This window comes from Heptranchias perlo, chromosome 23 (genome assembly GCF_035084215.1).
Source record: "Heptranchias perlo isolate sHepPer1 chromosome 23, sHepPer1.hap1, whole genome shotgun sequence".
NCBI classification, from domain to species: Eukaryota; Metazoa; Chordata; class Chondrichthyes; order Hexanchiformes; family Hexanchidae; genus Heptranchias; species Heptranchias perlo.
Genome location: NC_090347.1, coordinates 4331405 through 4348982, shown reverse-complemented (window position 1 = coordinate 4348982; position 17578 = coordinate 4331405). Strand labels below are relative to the sequence as shown.

Genomic DNA, 17578 nt, shown 5'->3' with positions numbered 1-17578 from the left:
ATTAATTTAATTCAGTGACTGTGCCCACAATGCATTATATCCCTCCTCATCCTCTCTGCTTTGACACTGTCAACAACACCATCCTCCACCAACCCCTCCTCTTCACCGTCCAGCTCAGTGGACTGCCCTCACTTAGTTCAATTCTTATCTCTATCAGTTGCTTCTCTTCCTGCCCCTGCACAGTTACCTCCCATTCCCCAAGTATCTATCCTTGACCCCCTCCTCTTCATGCTGCTCCGAGGCGACATCATCCACAGCCACCGGGGTTGCTTCTACCTGTACACATTCGACACCCAGCTCTACACCGTCTCGTCTCCTCCACTGCCTCTGTGCTGTCAGCCCCAACATCCACTCGCCCTCCAGCTGAACACCGAAGGCCTAATCACATCTTCAGCTCCCAGCACAAACTTTATGCCCAACACCGATTCAATCCTTCTCCCAGCCACCATCTCAGGTTGAAGCAGACTGTTCAGCCGAGCTGAGCTTCCAATAATCCAAAGACGGCCTACTTCCACGTCAGTAACATTGCCTCAATTCATCTGCCATTGAAATTATCCCTTTATCACCTCCAGGCTCAGTAATTCCAATGCTCTACTGTCCGACCTCCCATACTCCATAAACCTCAGCTCACCTCAAACTCTGCTGCCCGTCACCTCCCACACTCAACCATCATCCCTGTCCTTGCTCCCTCAACACCTCCAATTTAAAATTTTCATCCTCATGTTCAAATTCCTTCATGACCTCACTCCCTGCCTCTAATTTCCTTCTACCATACAATCTCCCTCCCACCCCCACCACCCCTCTGCTCCTTTCACTGGCCTCTTGTGCATTCCCCCTCTCTTCACCCCCACCATTGGAGGCCATGCCTTCAGTCACCTCGGCCTTATGCTGTGCAAATCCCTCCCCAAACTCCACCTTTCCGCCTCCTTCACCCCCGTCTCTCAATATCTCCTCCTTTAGCTCGGTGTCATTTTTTGATTGCGCCTCTGTGACGCACTTTGGGACTTTCCCTACAATAAAGATGCTATATAAATTCAAGTTGTTGAAAGATGTACAAATTCAGCTGATCAGATATTCTTATTTTCAAATTTAACAGCAGAACTCTGCAAGTTTTCCAGCTTCTGATCACTATCCAATGATTGTCAGGTGAGAATAGGATTGGGCTCAGCTTTGATGCGCCCCACACCTAAACAGCCAACTGACATTCATCATCTAGGCTTGCGTATGAAGAATGAACACTTAAGCAAAGTACTATGGGGGAAAAGAACATCTAGAAACAGATCTATAATGCTGATTGAAGCTTCAGAGATTCAAACATGAAGTTGCAACAGCATATCTTTCAATATGTAAATATGCAGCTATCTACAGCCTGGACTTGCCCTTGGTGGTGCAGTCAGTAAAGGACCAACTAGTTTGGCGCTGAGCCTAGAGATGTGGTCTAAACCAAATTAGCTGATCATGGTGTGGGCATTAAAACTGGTCTAATTTCCCTGGAAGGGATGGGAAAGGAGATAGAGAGAAAAAAAGAATCAGGCAATTAGTAACCCTTCTGGGAAATGAGCTTAATGTGTCAGGCAATGAGAAAATTAGGCTACCGTATGATGCCCTCCACAGTCAAATAGCCAACCAATGCTCACATGAAACAAGGCCACTAAAGATACCAGAAAGAGCTGCAGGCATCCTAGGAGTCAATGCCTTCAGAAAGGACAGCAGCAAAATTGAAAAGGGGGGGGGGGGGGCGGCGGCGGGGGAAGAGAAAAGAGAAAGAAACGGAGACGTTGTAGAGAAACTTACTAATTTTGGTTGTAAATACAGTCTGACAGTGGTAGCACTTTGGCAGTAATGCTCTTTGGACAAAGCTACTCTTGGATTTGAGTGTATTCTATGCTATTCATATTTTGATTAATGGAATCAATGTAATTCCATTACATTAAGTCCTGTTAGCCCAAGTTTACAGCTGTACTGGATATTAAAGAAAAGATTCACTGTACTGAACAGACATAGTAAGCAAGGGTCACAGGAAAATGTTTTAATTGTGCACTTTTGCACTCTGGGAAAAAAAGATGTATTTTTTAGCTTGCAGTGTACTTGTGTGCATAGCAGACAAGCTATACTAACTTTTCAAGAGTTGATTTTAATCACTGATACCTATTCAAGAATATTCAGAAGTTTCTTTCAAAATATGAATAGCATAGAATACTCTCAAATTTCAAGGGTAGCAAAGGAGAGCATTACTACCAATAATCCCATCAGGCTATATCTGCAGCTTAAATTAGTAACCTCTACCAGGACTATTATAATCCTCCACTACTCATGCCTTTTGACGTAGTGATTGAGCTTAAATTTGAGCATAGTTTTAATTACCAATGGTGAAAGCATTCCAGCAAATCAATTTCCCATTTACACAGCCACAATGATCATATAGTTTGTGTAAACGAATCCACATCGTCCTGTAGATTGAGAACAATGCTTTTTTTTCAGAAAACATTTCGCTGTTCACAAATGTCCATTACAATGAAAATTAAATATATTGGGTGGCACTGTACATCAATATTTCAGCAGGAACTTCCAATGCAAGCAAATAAATCAGACATAGAAACTACACTCAATCTTTTGGTACAAAAAAGGAAAATGAAATTGTGACCTTAATACACAAGTTTATCAATTTTGCCCCTTATGTAAAAGTACTGAAGCAAAGTATTAAAATAGTTTTTTTTTAATGGCGAGCGGCAGATAGGAGGAAATTAACTCTCACCAATTAGGAGAAAAATTGTCACTTCTCCAGCAGCTTAGATGAGTCAGGAAGCAACTCTCAACATAGAGCACAGAATAGGATCCTTCTCGATTCAGCCACCTGTCCTAAAGCAGTTAGTAATGAAAAAAATTCAACCCCAAACAAGTGAAACATTACCGTTGCCTCTAGAATTCACTACACTACTATGATTAGACTCTTTACAAGTCATTTTTCCAGGGTGACAGAGTTTAGAATTCATTTCATTCAGTACAGAAAATGAAATGAATTATAATCCATTGGACAATCTTCTGAAAACAGTCTGTTGCTTGGTTCTATTGTAGTGATCCAGATGCCATAATTATTTTCAAGTAGACCAGATCCCCAATTTATGAAATCCCACTTTTCAGGTTTGTAACCGTACACACACACATGTACACTAGTTTCCACTGTCACCCTAATTACATTCAAGTACCGAGAGATCCTTCTAAAACAGGCAGGGAATCAAAACTCCACAAAATATCACTAAAAATGACTATAGTTTAGTTTGTCAAATTCTACTGTAAAGACTTGGTGTACTTCACTAGATATTTAATGTCACCTGTGAGGCAAATTGAAAAAACAGGATTCCCCTGCATCACACTTCATTATAGTGCATGACTGGAGGTTGCAAAGCCATATATATATATAAAAAATCACAACTTTAACATGATTGAGGCCAAGTGAAACAAAAGCATTTGCGTGCTAGTTAAATGAAAATTGTGAATCGCTAAGCATCTTTAAAGAAATCAGTGTCAAGCTATATTCTGGGTAGCATTTAGGAACAATTTCTGTGGAATACTTTGAAATTTGCATTGCTCTATTCATTTGGAAGAAGAATGCCATTCAGCCACTCGAGCATGTTCCACCATTCAATTAGATCATAGCTGATCTATACTTCAACTCCATTTACCTGCCTTTGCTGTGTGTCGGAAATTACAAGTACTTCAAGGAGTATACATTTTGCATCCCTATAGTCATGAAATAAATTAATTTGAGAAACCACATTCTCAACGATGAATGTCTTTGGTGGAAAATGGAACACTTTTTGAAACTTAATGCAAAATATTTCTGCACCAAGTTAATGGTCATTAATGACATGGCCTGGGTGCAGCATTGTCACCGAGATGTTTGACTGTATATTTACATCCTATCACCTTGATATTGAGATCAGTTGGATCATAAGGAGGGAACAGATGCTTTTTCCACTCCAGAATCAAAAAAGAACCTGCTAGACAAGTCACCTCAGACCCTCCTTACACTAGCACTGGTTTAGTTCAGATTCTAGCCGACTGTTGATCTATGAGTCAGCAAACTGTGTCTACCCTACTAAATCTAGGTGTCAAAAGCTAAAAAATTAAACAAGCACCAATGTGAATGGGGCTTTTGATTGATACCTAGAGTTGAATGCCTGCATCCTTGACCAAGGGTGTACAACCAAGGAAACAAAAAATGAAACAGTATTTTAAGAAGTTTGCTATATAAACAAAAAGTTTGTGGACATCTTCCCTCTTAAAATATTTATTGTCTCAATGTAGGCTAAAATTCATTTATCTTTAACAAGACTTAACAGCAAGTGGTGGAGGTCAGGGAAGGGAGCAATTCATTTTTTGTGCGGATAAAGTAAGTTGCAAATGAACATTAGTGCTGGGGGAATGGAATACTTTTTGCCTGTGGTTAACCTATATGTAGCGCCTTTTACATCAACATCCCAAGGCACTTTACAGGAGATGGGAGACCACCATGCAGGACGTGGGAAGAAATTACAGGCGATGACCCAAAATGAATTGATGAGGTAGGTTCTGAGGAAGCTTTTGAAGGTGGGGGCGAGAGGTAACAAAGTTAGAGAAGAAAGGGAAATAAATTCAGAGTGCTGGTGACGGTTCTGCCACCAATAACGGAGGAGAGAGGGGGAGGGAAACTATATCAAAGCCAAAAAGCAAAGAACGTGCACTGGGCTGCAGGACCAGAGGAGACTGCAAAAGTCAGGTGGAACAAAGCCCGGGTGAAATCGAAAACAAGGATTTCAAAACAAAGACGCTGAGGGAAGTCAATGAAATTCTGCAAGGACAGAAGTGAAAGGAGTTAAGGACAGAATGTGAATAGCTTACTGCAGGACAGATGTAGGGTATACCTTCCTCTTTTACTCCCAATAGATCCACTCTAAGAGCAGCTCCTATTTTACCAGTTATTCCATGTGATGAGCAATGACTGAGAACCTCTCTCAATGATGAGCAATTGTTTATCACTGACTCAGTCAAACCCAAATGTAAAGTGACTGTTCTAACCTACACCACCTACCAATTACTCAGCAAGATTTACATGAACATTTCTTCAATTGTACCTGGCAGTACCAAAACATCTATTGTTCATTCCCCATTTTCCTCACTATACGTCGACACCCAATCTAATGCCAAATTTTTCCAGGTTAAAAGCAACCATGTTGCCTATAATCTGAATGCACCCGAGCCTTCTACACCTACTGGGGGGGGGGGGGGTGCATTTTATTATTAGCCTCATTTACATAAGCAGCCCTAGCCAACTTTTGCAACTTTATCTCCTTTTATATTAGCACTATTATAAAATACTCCTAAAAAGCTGGGTCTAGGAAGAATGAGCTTGCATTTATATAATGCCTTTCACAAACTTATTCCCACAGCGCTTTACAGACAATTTACAAGTCTGTGCCTGGATAAAGAAGTAGGATTTAGCAGCGTAAATGGTGGAAACGGGCTTAAGACACCGACCTGCCTTAAAGAATCAGAATTAAAACAGCACCAGTATAAACACCACGAAATCTCATTTTCCATTTACAGGCACTCATGTAAGTACAGCCTGTGTTAAGAGTTCACTAGGAACCAAAATCCACATTATACCCATTTACTTTACAGAACTGCCTTGATGGCAAAACCCCTGGAGGAATCCCAGTAAACAAGGCAATGCCAATAACATCCAAGGTACCAAGATTCCCCCTTGAGGAGCTGGGGGATTCCTGAACAAAATATAAGTCAGCAGCCTACTGTGGCTCAAATCTCGGGTATGTCACTTCAGCAACTTTGTACTACATTACAACTGTGACTATACTGCAAAAGGCGTAATGAGATTGTGAAAGGCATTATGCAAGTCTTTTTAATTACACATATTTAAGATTCACAGTTATCCAGTATTGTCCTACAGTATAAACAGGGCAGATTCAGCAGGAAGGGAACAATATACTATAGAAACACTCTCAGTGTAAGCAGTTCTAATATAACTAGGATACCTGAAGTGTCAACACACTTCAGGGATACATTTCCACATGAGCTTTAACAGACTGTCAGCAAGGTGTGTATCACAGCCAAGCTAAATCCTACACTCCAGACATTTATGCATATAGCAGAGGGTGTGGATAGTACCCCGACTCAGGCAGAGATCAGTTAAGTCAAAGACCAGGCCTGATCTGTACAGCTCAACTACTTGCTGAGCCTGTGGAACAGGGAAAAAAATTAAATTATATTTATCCTTCCTTCTTGCTGTACTTCCTCCAGCTTCAAATCCTAACAAAACTATCTAGAAAATTAGGTTTGATATTCAAGGAATGTCACAGTTTTAGAAAGAGATTATTTAAGAATCAATCCCACCCAAAAGATTGCAGCTTATATTTATGAACCCACCCTCCCCACACAAAGTAGTGCTCCAAACAAGGTCACTGCAGGAATTAGAAGTGAATTTGTCTCTTTACATGAATAATAAACTCACTTAAGTTACCACGCCCTCACAATTTCAACTAAGCCCTTAAATGACAAGACCAATTATTTCGATATAATTTTATAGAGATCGCATAATCAAGAAAGGGAATTTTCATTTTAAAGGTGAAGTACAATTTCAAGTTTAGCATTAAGCTCCCATTTAAACATATTAAAGCTTACAATATAACATCTTAAGAGCCTCATAGCAACTCCTAGTAATTTTACAGAATATTTAATGGAAATAAGTGGTATTTATCCTTACCTCTTTGGGTAAATAAAGCTACACTTTGAGGAGGAGGAAGTCTCCCAAATGAGTTTTAAAAAGGTATTAGTTTTCAAAACCAGCATATGAAGGTTCAGGTATAAACCAGTTGCAATACTTCAGGATGACAATGTTCCTTAAATCACCAGACTTACAATCCATTCTGGACACTAGATGAATACATTTGACATTAGACAGTGGGAACTGAATAATAAATGACAATACAATTGGACAATGAACTCCCACAGAGCACAAGTGGTCCATTTAATCAGCTATATATTTGGGAAGAAAGAGGAAGGAAGGGAAAAAGAGGGGAACTCAAATCTCGTATCCAATTAAAATAGTGTTTAACTGTAACAGCGCAATTTTTAAAACTTGCAAACTATAACTAGTATTTTAGTGCAGCATATACTGTATAGATGCAAAACTTTTGGAAAGGCACGCACTTGATTGCAACTAATTTTAAGGAGTGATATTGATACATAGGGCACCACCCTAGACACCAGGATTCCACATACTGGTTGTGGCAACTGTAACAGTAATGCAAACCAGTTTTGCTTTGCAATGACACTAAAACTGTGTCAAACTGAAGTCAGGGCCCAAACTGAACAAAGCAGAGTAAGATGTCGTAGAGGGAATTTGCTACTGCTTGTCTGAAGACAGTGGTACTTCAGAGATAGTGACCAGTTTAAACCTTTCTCTAAGAAAAAAACCTACAACACATCTCATTTATGTAGGACTTTCAATGACATCCTAAAGAGAATCTATTATAAACCAGGATGTAGTGGGTGAGTTATTGCCACAGCAACAGTTATACTTCAAAAAGACGACCAATATGCATTAATTTCACTGATTTTAACCCACAACTTTTTCTCAGTTACAGCATCTCCTCCTGCCCACAGGCTACAACACTATTGACAACGCACGTATCGCACAGAAACAAAAACAAAGCCTTCTCTTGATATCGACTACATTGGTCAAGTAAAAAGATTACAATATGACAAACCTATTTGAAACAAACTGGATTTCTGCAAACGGTCTTCGAAATTCAGTAATTTTATTTAGACGTTACCATTATATTTTCTGATAACAAATGCCGAACAATGCCACTGTTCAACTCTAAAACAAAGCTATTCCTGATTTGAAATTTAAAACTGAATGGATCAAATAAAACGACAACTTTGTAATAAGGGGAGTTTACAGAAGGAGTGCTTAATATGCTGTAATAAATGCACATTTAACACCTGCACCAATTTAATGATTAAACTCAAGTTGCAACCTACAGTAAGATTAAGACCATCTAAAAAATAATCCAAGGAAGATTACAGTTTTTTTTTAAATCAATCTGCAAAAACTTAGTATCTATTTTACAGGTGTGGGAAAATTATACTCAGTGAAGGAACAATTGTTAGTTAGGGAAAAACTGCTAAACTGTAGCGGTATATTTGTATGAAAAGGAAACTTACATTATTAATCATCACCTACATCATCATTATCCAGTATTATTGGGATGTTGGATGCCTGAACAAAATTGTTCTATAGAGTTTTGCCTGAAATAATAAAAGGCCATCTGTATACACAAAGGTTTCAGCAAAAGATATTCCATGAAGATAACCTATGAAAAATATTCTGCATGAGTGGGTCATCCTTATTTAAAAATCTTTGTGTATTGTAGGGTTAATTTCTCAGTAATATTGGGACAAAGTTACATGGGTCAAAATCAAAATGCTAAAATCCCCTATACACACCTACCGTAGTCCAATTATGAAGGTTTCCTCCTAATTGCTTTTCTGGTTTCACGTTTTAAAAATTGATATCTGACTTAAAGAAATATATATTCTGAATACAGTGCTTTTCTACTGTGTCATTATGGAAGTGGCAAAATTTGCTCGTTTTATTCTTACACAAGTTTAAGATATAATAGATTCCCATTTGTTGACCATGCATTTAGACTGTATGTTCAGAGGACTCAAAACTGAACACATGGGATTTTCACTTAAATCCATCAATGAACACAAAAATGGCAAAAGAGCTGAGGAATTAGATTTTAGAGGAAGTGTTCAGGAAACCTAAAGCAATGCCTCACTCCTACACTCCATCAACGCTGGATACTTCTTACTAGGTTTCCACATTTACTTGTTATTTCTACCTTCTAATTCACTGCAATATAGCACAGTCTTTGAAGTACCTAAATTTAATATTCTATCAACTCCCAAGCACTTACCAGAGCTGCAGTCATCAATAATTATCCCAGACAGAAAACCTCAAAATATATACCCATTCCAGATATATGGAGTTGCACACAATTTGGCTAACAGTCCAATGTAGTACTGAGCAAGTGGTGTATTGTTAGAAGGGCTCCCTTTCAGATGTGATATTAAACCGCAGCCCATCTGCTTATTCCAGTTAAAAATCCCATGGTACTATTCAAAAGAAACAGGGAACTCTCAGTGTCCTGGTCGAGATTCTTGCATCAAACGACAGTATCAAAAATCGATTAACCGGTCATTCATCTCATTACCGTGCGGGACCGATCATGTTCAAAACGGCTGGAACATTTGCCCAAGTCGCAAGTGACTAAAGTCCATGGGGATTGCCTGAGAAACGCAGTAAGATGCTATATAAATGCAAGTTGTTTCTTTATAGGAATACACAAAGTTACACTTTGGCACTCTGTTTAGCAAAAGACTAAAGGCTCCAAAAGACTAAAATTTGAACAAAACCTGAACAACTTGACAGCTAGCAGTCATATTAAGCTTCAGACAACATACACATGCTCCCAATCAGGAAAGGCATGCTCAATTCCACTCCCAGATCACCGATTTACAACCAAATCAAGATCTATTCAAATAGCAAATTTTACAAAAAGATAGTAACAACCAACACTGCAACTGTAACCAACAGATTCCCTACTTGAGAGACGAACACATTTAGAAGCAGAAAACCCCTGGGTGTAGATACTTTTCATGTTAGAATCTGTAAAAAAAAAATCCAATCATTTTCTACTTAAAAAGCCACTTACACTCTGGAGCTTCAAACATTTTTTCACCATCTCAAACAAACCAGAGAGGGATAATAAAACCTCACATTTCCCTCATCTTTCTGAAACTGTTGATTGGTCACAACCTGACACATCAGACTATCCTGATATAAAACAAAGAAAGCCAGCATTGTGATTCAAATCCATCAATCTTAGTCTAAAAAGGAATTGTGTATGAATGTATGCATTATGTATGTATATAAACTACATAAAATAGTTATGTAGTTTATATGCAAAGGTGGAATAGAAACCGAAAATATTACATGTGTGCAGTTCAGTCAGCGTTTTAAAGAAAAGGCAAGTTTTTCTCTTACCATCTGACTTGCTGTACATTTCCACTATTATCTGATTTTATTTGAAAAGTCCTTCATTTTTTTTCCCAGTGTTTCTCCACAGCACCACTCATTTGGAGAAACAACAGAACTCAACTTACCCATTAATCTAATGAGTGATTTTAATCAATTATTTTGGTAAATCACCCACCTTATACAAGCTATTCTTATTAGAGATCTAGTTCATTGGCTCTTTTTCTAGAGAATTTCTACGGTCCAAAGGACACCGATCCTTGATTTCTCATATCTTTTATCTGAGTTAGGAAGTAAAACTGAAAACCTGTCTGCCCCTCGGGTGGGTGCTAAGGATCCCATGGCACTATTTTAAGAGATACAGGGACATCTCCCAGTGTCCTGGCAAACATTCCTCCCTCAACCAACATCACCTTAAACAAAACAGGTTTGTTCACTTCATTTCCCATTTGTGGGACCTTACTGTACACAACTGGGAGTAATTCATTGGTTGTAAAGCAGCGAGATGTTGTTACAGGTGCACATTCTTTCCTTCTCTAAAGGATTTGATAAGATTTTTTGGGAGGAGGGCGGTAATTTGAAAAGCAGCACATGGTACTTCACACATCAAAAGCTCAAAATCAATGATCCATTAACGCTCATACACCAGAACGTAATAGAGTTTGTCTATGAAGAATGGATATGTGGGGCTGTATTGCATACCAACTGAGGAGGGTTCAGATAGCATCCTAAAATTCAGTGAAGTTTGTGGGTCCTTGAACCTTAATATCAAGCTATAGGTCAACTGCACTACTTGTTCCTCCTAATTTTCTATTGAAGGCAGCAACTCCTGCTGGGTATAGCTGCACAGCTTCTGGGAACACTAGTGCTCATGCAAGAGGTGACTTTTTATTAATACATCTGAACACCAAGGCACTTGACCATATAGAGTGCACGAATTTGCCACCTTTAGAAGCATCTCTGCATAGCGTTGTTTAACATCCATGTGGGACCATAAAACTACACAAGTGTCAGTAGCATTACTGCTATAACCATTTAGCTTCAACTAAAAATGTATTTTAAGCCCCAATTCTGCTCACCATCATGCGTTTCCCCTATTCTCTTTCTAATCAAGTAAATTACAACTTGCATTTAGACAAACAGAATTATGCTGACAAGTAAACTCATCTGAAGCATTCGTTAGTTAACATAGGAACAAGAGAAGGCCATTTCATCCCTTAAGCCTGCTCTGCCATTCAATGAGATCATGGTTGATTTGTTACCCAATTCATATGCCCACCTTAGCCCATATCCCTTAATACTTTTGGTTAACAAAAATTTTTCAATCTCAGATTTTAAATTACAAAACTACTGTTTTGCAGAAGTGTTCCAAACTTCTACCACCATTTGCATGTAGAAGTGTTTCCTAACTTCAATCCTGAAAGTCCTGGCTCTAATTTTTAGGCGAGGTCCCCCAGTCCTAGACTCCCCATCTGGCGGAAATAGTTTCTATCAGTTCCCCTTAAAATCTTGAAAACTTCAATCAAATCACCCCTTAATCTTCTAAATTCCAGGGAATACAACCCTAGTTTGTGTAATCTCACCTCGTAATTTTACCCTTGGAGTCCAGGTATCATTCTAGTAAACCTACGCTGCACTCCTTCCAAGGTCAATAAATCCTTCCTAAGGGTGCAATGCCTAGAACTGAACACAGTACTCCAGGTGTGGTCTAACCAGGGCTTTGTATAGCTGTAGCATAACTTTTATCCCCTTGTATTCTAGTCCTCTAGATATAAAAGCCAGCATTCCATTAGCCTTTTTGATTATTTTCTGTACTTGTCCATGACATTTTAATGATTTGTGTACATGGACTCCCAAGTCTCTTTGGATCTCCACTGTTTCAAGCTTTTCACCATTTAGAAAGCACTATGATCTATCCTTTTTAGGTCCAACATGGATGACCTCACACATGCCTACACTCAAATCCATTTGCCACAGTTTTGCTCAGTCTATTAATATCGCTCTGTAATTTTATGCTTCCATCTACACTACTTACAATGCTACCTATCTTTGTATCATCGGCAAACTTAGATATGTGGCTTTCTATCCCATTATCTAAGTCGCTAATAGTGAATAGTTGAGGCCCCAACACACATCCCTGTGGGACACCACTAGTCACATCCTGCCAATTTGAGCATCTGCCCATTACCCCTACTCGTCTCCGACTGCTCAGCCAATTTCCTAACCAAGTCAATAATTTGCCCTCAATTCCAAATTTAGCTAAAAGTCTCTTATGAGGGATTTTTATCAAATGCCTTCTGGAAGTCCATATAAACAACATCCATAGACATTTCCCTGTCCACTACTTTTATTACCTCTTCAAAAAAATTCTAATCAGGTTCATCAGAAATGACCTATGCTTTACAAATCCATGCTGGCTCACACTGATCAGCTAAAAATTTTCAAGGTGTTCAGTGTCTCTATCTCTAATTACAAACTCTGGTAATTTCCTGACAACAGATGTTAGGCTAACTGGTCCTATAATTCCCTGGTTTCCCACTCACCTTTCTTAAATAGCAGAGTGACAGGTGCAATTTTCCAATCTAAAGGAATGGTTCCTGAATCGAGAGAACTTTGGAAGATTATAGTTAGGGCTTCTGCAATGTTCTCATCTACTTCCTTTGAAACCATCTGATCCTGGGGATTTGTCACTAATTTTTTTTTGTAATTGTTGTAATGGCACTAAACATCTCAAGACTATAGATCTGTCTTTTTAAAGTAAGAAAAATGAGGAATGTGACTCAAAGGAAGTAGCAGTTAAAGCTCTGGTAATTAGATTTAAAACAGATTTTGTAAAAAGTTACATGAAAGCAACATCCAAGAAGGAACTGAATGTTAAGCAGAAGAATAATTTATAGGTTAATATAGAACATACGTAAAGGGACACTAACTGTATATAGGTTATATAGACAGAGTAAGGGATTTATGAATAAAATGGTTCAACCTCAGCAGAAACAAAGACATCTATTGCAGTTCTTATGCATTGTGATAAGTGTATTTAAAATATTTTTCTCCTTTTAAAGAAAAGTACACAAACTGGGTCGCTGGGTCAAAATCCTGGAACTCCCTTCCTAACAACACTGTGGGAGAACTGTCACCACACGGACTGCAGCGGTTCAAGGCGGCGGCTCACCACCACCTTCTCGAGGGCAATTCGGGATGGGCAATAAATGCTGGTCTCGCCAGCGATGCCCACATCCCGTGAACGAATTTTTAAAAAACTACAAAAACCTTTCCTGATGGGAAGACTATAAACTCATCAACAGGAACACTCCAGCACAATTTCACTCCTTGTACTTTTAAAAATGAGCTTGTCCAAGAAACGCTAGATGTAGAACATTTTGCCGGGTGAGGTGGAACAGATAACAAGGAAATGGTTGAAAGCTGGCCAGTAACAGGAGTTAACTAATAGATCAAAATCAAGGAAATGTGAATGTGTAATGCTTAAACCTTTGAACTGTACATTTTTCACAAGCATCTGATGCTAGTTTGGAGTTAACCACTCGTAATTTAGCCTGGAGATTTACTTCAAACAATGAACATGGGCTAAAATCACTGGGGAACACTAAAGGAAGATGATCTTTCACATGACCAAATAAATAAGTGAAAGATCAGCGAAATGTACAACTCCCCAGTGGGTTTTTCCAATTTATGTTTACTCTGTACTTACAAACAAACAAAAGAATTAAACCATCAAGTTACTGATACTGCACACAGGACATAATGGATGTGAATGACTATTGTTCAGCTTTTCCTGGAGAGAAATAACCCCAAATTCCTGCTTCTAACAGGTAGATTATGTAGATCTACATATTTTACACACAAGGTGCTCAAGCCCTTTTCAAAGAAAAAGGTTCCAACAAACACACCTGTAGTCGTATGGAAGCCCCTACCAGAATTTACAGAATTATTCACTGATACAAAGTACAGTGCATATCGTGGAACCAATTAAATGACTAGATAACTCAACCCAGTCAATATATCACTGAAAAGAGTTTGTTTCAAGACCTCTCATTCTTCATTATCTTCAGTAATCACACTACTATTATACAACCGTACCAGAAATAATATTAGGACTAATGAATGCAAAAGACCCGTGTACAACTTGCAACAGTTCCTGCAAAGAATAAATGATACCTGTCAAAGTAAAGAAATGCCTTCAGCAGGAAAGCCAAATCTTTAAAACTTCTGAATACACAGCAAGTGCATGGAGCCACTCAAGGGCATCGTCTCTTTCATTCAACAAATTGACAATTTTCAAGAAAACACCAGCCTCAAAAACTAGACTGTTGATTCCTTCTTTATACAGTGACCAAGTCAGTCCTTATTCAGTTACACTGGGAGCGTGATCCCAAATAATGCCAGTGCTCACACTATAAAATCAATGAAGAGTTTGGAGCTTAACAGATTACTGGATTACTCCCAATATTACAGAAAGGATTGTTCATCTGATTAAGACTAGTTTCTCTCAAATTAGGGGCAACAATATTCATTCCATTGAATGTTCGCACTTTTCCAAAACTTTACATCTTCATTAGTCTACATCTTTCTCAGACACTTATTTCATTAACTTAAAGTTCATACAAGAAACTATTATATAGTTAGGATTTCTACAATTACTAGTTACCCAAAGATCAATTTTACTACTTCCCATATTTTACAATTCAACTCTAAACAAAAATACTTTAAACGCTAAACTCAAGACGATTCTGCTTAGACAAGTCTAAAAGAAAGAAACAAAAAATGCAATCCTTCAAAAGCATATAACAATTAAGTCAAATATTTTCCTCATGCTCAATTCTTTTCTACGATGTGGAGATGCCGGTGATGGACTGGGGTGGACAAATGTAAGGAATCTTACAACAGTTTTATTTCAGAGTCAGGACGAAGGAGGAAGCCTCCGAAAGCTTGTGATTTTCAAATAAAACTGTTGGACTATAACCTGGTGTTGTAAGATTCCTTACAATTCTTTCCTACAGTATGATAGACAGTGTAAAAGAAAATTGGGATCTAATCAAATGGTTTCAGCTAAGGTGCAAAACAGAACAAACTCCCTTGTATGTTTGCCTAGGGACCAGACAAGTCTTGAGCCTGGAAAAAAAAGTCAGATTCACTTTACATTAAAGGCAGTTCCTTTCTCTTTGACACTTCCAGCTACAATAGCTAAAAACATATCAAAGAAATGTTACAAAGTCACTTGCGAATTCGTGGCAATATTAACGCTGTTGCTGAACAAGCCAACAAAAACAAATTACTAAACACTTAACACAACAACCAGTTTTTCCAAGAAAATATGATTTGTCATCTTTTTCAGCCGGAGCAAAAACATCGGAAGCTTTGAAATTACCTTTTGGCATTTGTTCTTGATACTCGGTGTGACATGTAAGTAAGAGTTCTGTGCAAAAAGATGGGCTGGAAAACAGAACAGACGTGTCAGAATAGCACCATAACCTTCATTTCCTGATTATTAATTTTCATAACGAGCGTTTTAATATATAAAATATCAGAATGACATAAGGTACAAAAAAGAAAGCTCATTTACAGCATGTCGGGTTATGAGATGAAAACGAACATGTATTAACGGCGACCCAAAGTACTGCCCGTTTCAGATGGAAATACCGAGTACATGCACATTAGTTTATTTTAAGAAAACAGTGCTCCCTCTCCCAATACACCCCACCTCCCCCCGGAAAATGATTGTATATCCAATACATTTGTATGAAACTTACCGCTATGAGGTTCCTGGTTCGGAGAAATCTGTAAATTTGAGTCGGCTCTGGGAAAACGAAAGGGAACGAATTCGCGTCACAATCTCAACCAGCAACTTTTCCCCCCCTCTGCCCATCCTTATTTCACAAACCAACTAATAACTGAGGGATCATTCACAGACAACACGCCAAAGGGCTATTTTCTTCGGGGTTGTGCTTCTAAAAACAACATTTAATTGTGTTTTTTTTAAGTGAACTGAAGTAAATTAGAATGAAATGGAAGCTTATCCCGGGAGGGGGGTTAATTTTATAAACTAACGGGTGAGTTGGACGTTAGTTATCCCCCTGCTTCACAACTGTTGAATCTTTTACAGGTTTTAACTGAAAAGATGTTATAAAATGTGACATTTTAGACACAGAAACATGTGTTTAAAAGAAACAATCCCCATGCCGCACACGCGCTCACAAGATCGTCCCGTCTTTTGTGCTAATTTTACACAATAAATCAAAATAATAAATCAACAATCCCTGGTTTAAGGCGCCAGGGTTCAGGGTAAATCGACCCCCTCCCCTCTAAGAAGCTGCTGCTTTAAAAGCCTGGCTGGGTTTCCCTCCCACAACGGACTGAGGGCCCATCGGCGGGACGGCTCTCGGGGCCTCCCGCCGCCGGCACCGGCTCCCGGTGGAAAATTACCTCCGTTTTTATTACCACAATTATTTGATTTTTCCCCCTTCCATCTCAAAAAAAAGGGGAGAGAGAGGGGGGGGGGAAATATTTTTTCCCCCCCCAGGTAATGCGGCCTAGTCCGGAGGATAAATCCTCGGTATCTACCGCCATACTTAGCTGGATTTACCCCCTCTCTCTCTCTCCCCCCCGGCTGACAAGTGAAACCCCATAACGCAAACACTCCCTCTCCCACCACACGAATGGATCTCATCACCACCACCATCACCCACCAAAAAAAAAATTACAATTTTTAAAAAATGGCGAAATATATTTCAAATTGAGAGGAGAAAAAAAAACGGTTTAAAAACAGGATTTTGTTTTTTTTTTAAAACTTACTCTCAAAGGCCTGCAAGAAAAGCTCGTGGTCGGCCTGGATTTGGTCAATCTTGGGCTTCTTCACGGCGTTTTTGCCCCCTCCGTGCTTGTGGGGAGCCATAGTCTACTTGGCGGCTCGATAATGTGAGGTGGTTGGGGGGGGGGGGGGGGGGGTGTTAGGGGGAAGAAAATTCCCCTCAGAAAACGAGGGGGGGGGGAAGGAGGAGGAGAGGGAAAGGGGGGAAATTTTATTCTATTTTTTAAAAAAAAAATCCACTCTCTCCTCACACAACAAAAAAAAAAAATTTTTTTTAATATACCGCCGGGGCTCAAGCTTAACCTCGGCGGCTTCCCCTGGCCGGAAGTCCCGCCCCTCCTCCTCCCACCTCTCCCCCACCATTGGCTGCGTCTCCCCCGGCCCCCCTGGCTCCCCGGCCCCGCCATTGGTCGGGGGGTCACGCCGCTCAAACCCGGCTTCCGTTTGACCGGCGGCGGGTTTTTTTCTCCCTTTTGCCGCTCGCGCTCCTCCTTGAACCGTTTTCGCGGGAAAGGGCCGCGCGGCGCATGATGGGTAGAAGGGGGGGGGGGCGGGGGGGTTGGGGAAGGAAGGGTTGGTTTAACCCAAAACTAGCAAGGCAAACACACACACAAACATATTTCATTTGCTAAGTCTGTATCACTATT

General features: G+C 39.5%; 1 protein-coding gene across 2 annotated transcripts in view; it reads right to left on the bottom strand.

Moving 5' to 3' along the window:
* The window catches only part of suz12b (SUZ12 polycomb repressive complex 2 subunit b), a 69857-nt gene extending 52600 nt beyond the window's left edge, over positions 1–17257 (bottom strand). The window contains exons 1-3 of one of the 2 annotated variants that reach the window (XM_068003848.1): positions 16916–17257; positions 15874–15920; positions 15492–15556 (exon numbers count right to left, since the gene is read on the bottom strand). In XM_068003848.1, the coding sequence (XP_067859949.1) occupies positions 15492–15556; positions 15874–15920; positions 16916–17015 (212 nt within the window). In that variant the 5' untranslated portion in view covers positions 17016–17257. The remainder of the gene's footprint in view (positions 1–15491; positions 15557–15873; positions 15921–16915) is intronic. The other variant, XM_068003849.1, reaches the window with a different exon arrangement.
* Between the last annotated feature and the right edge of the window lie 321 nt (positions 17258–17578).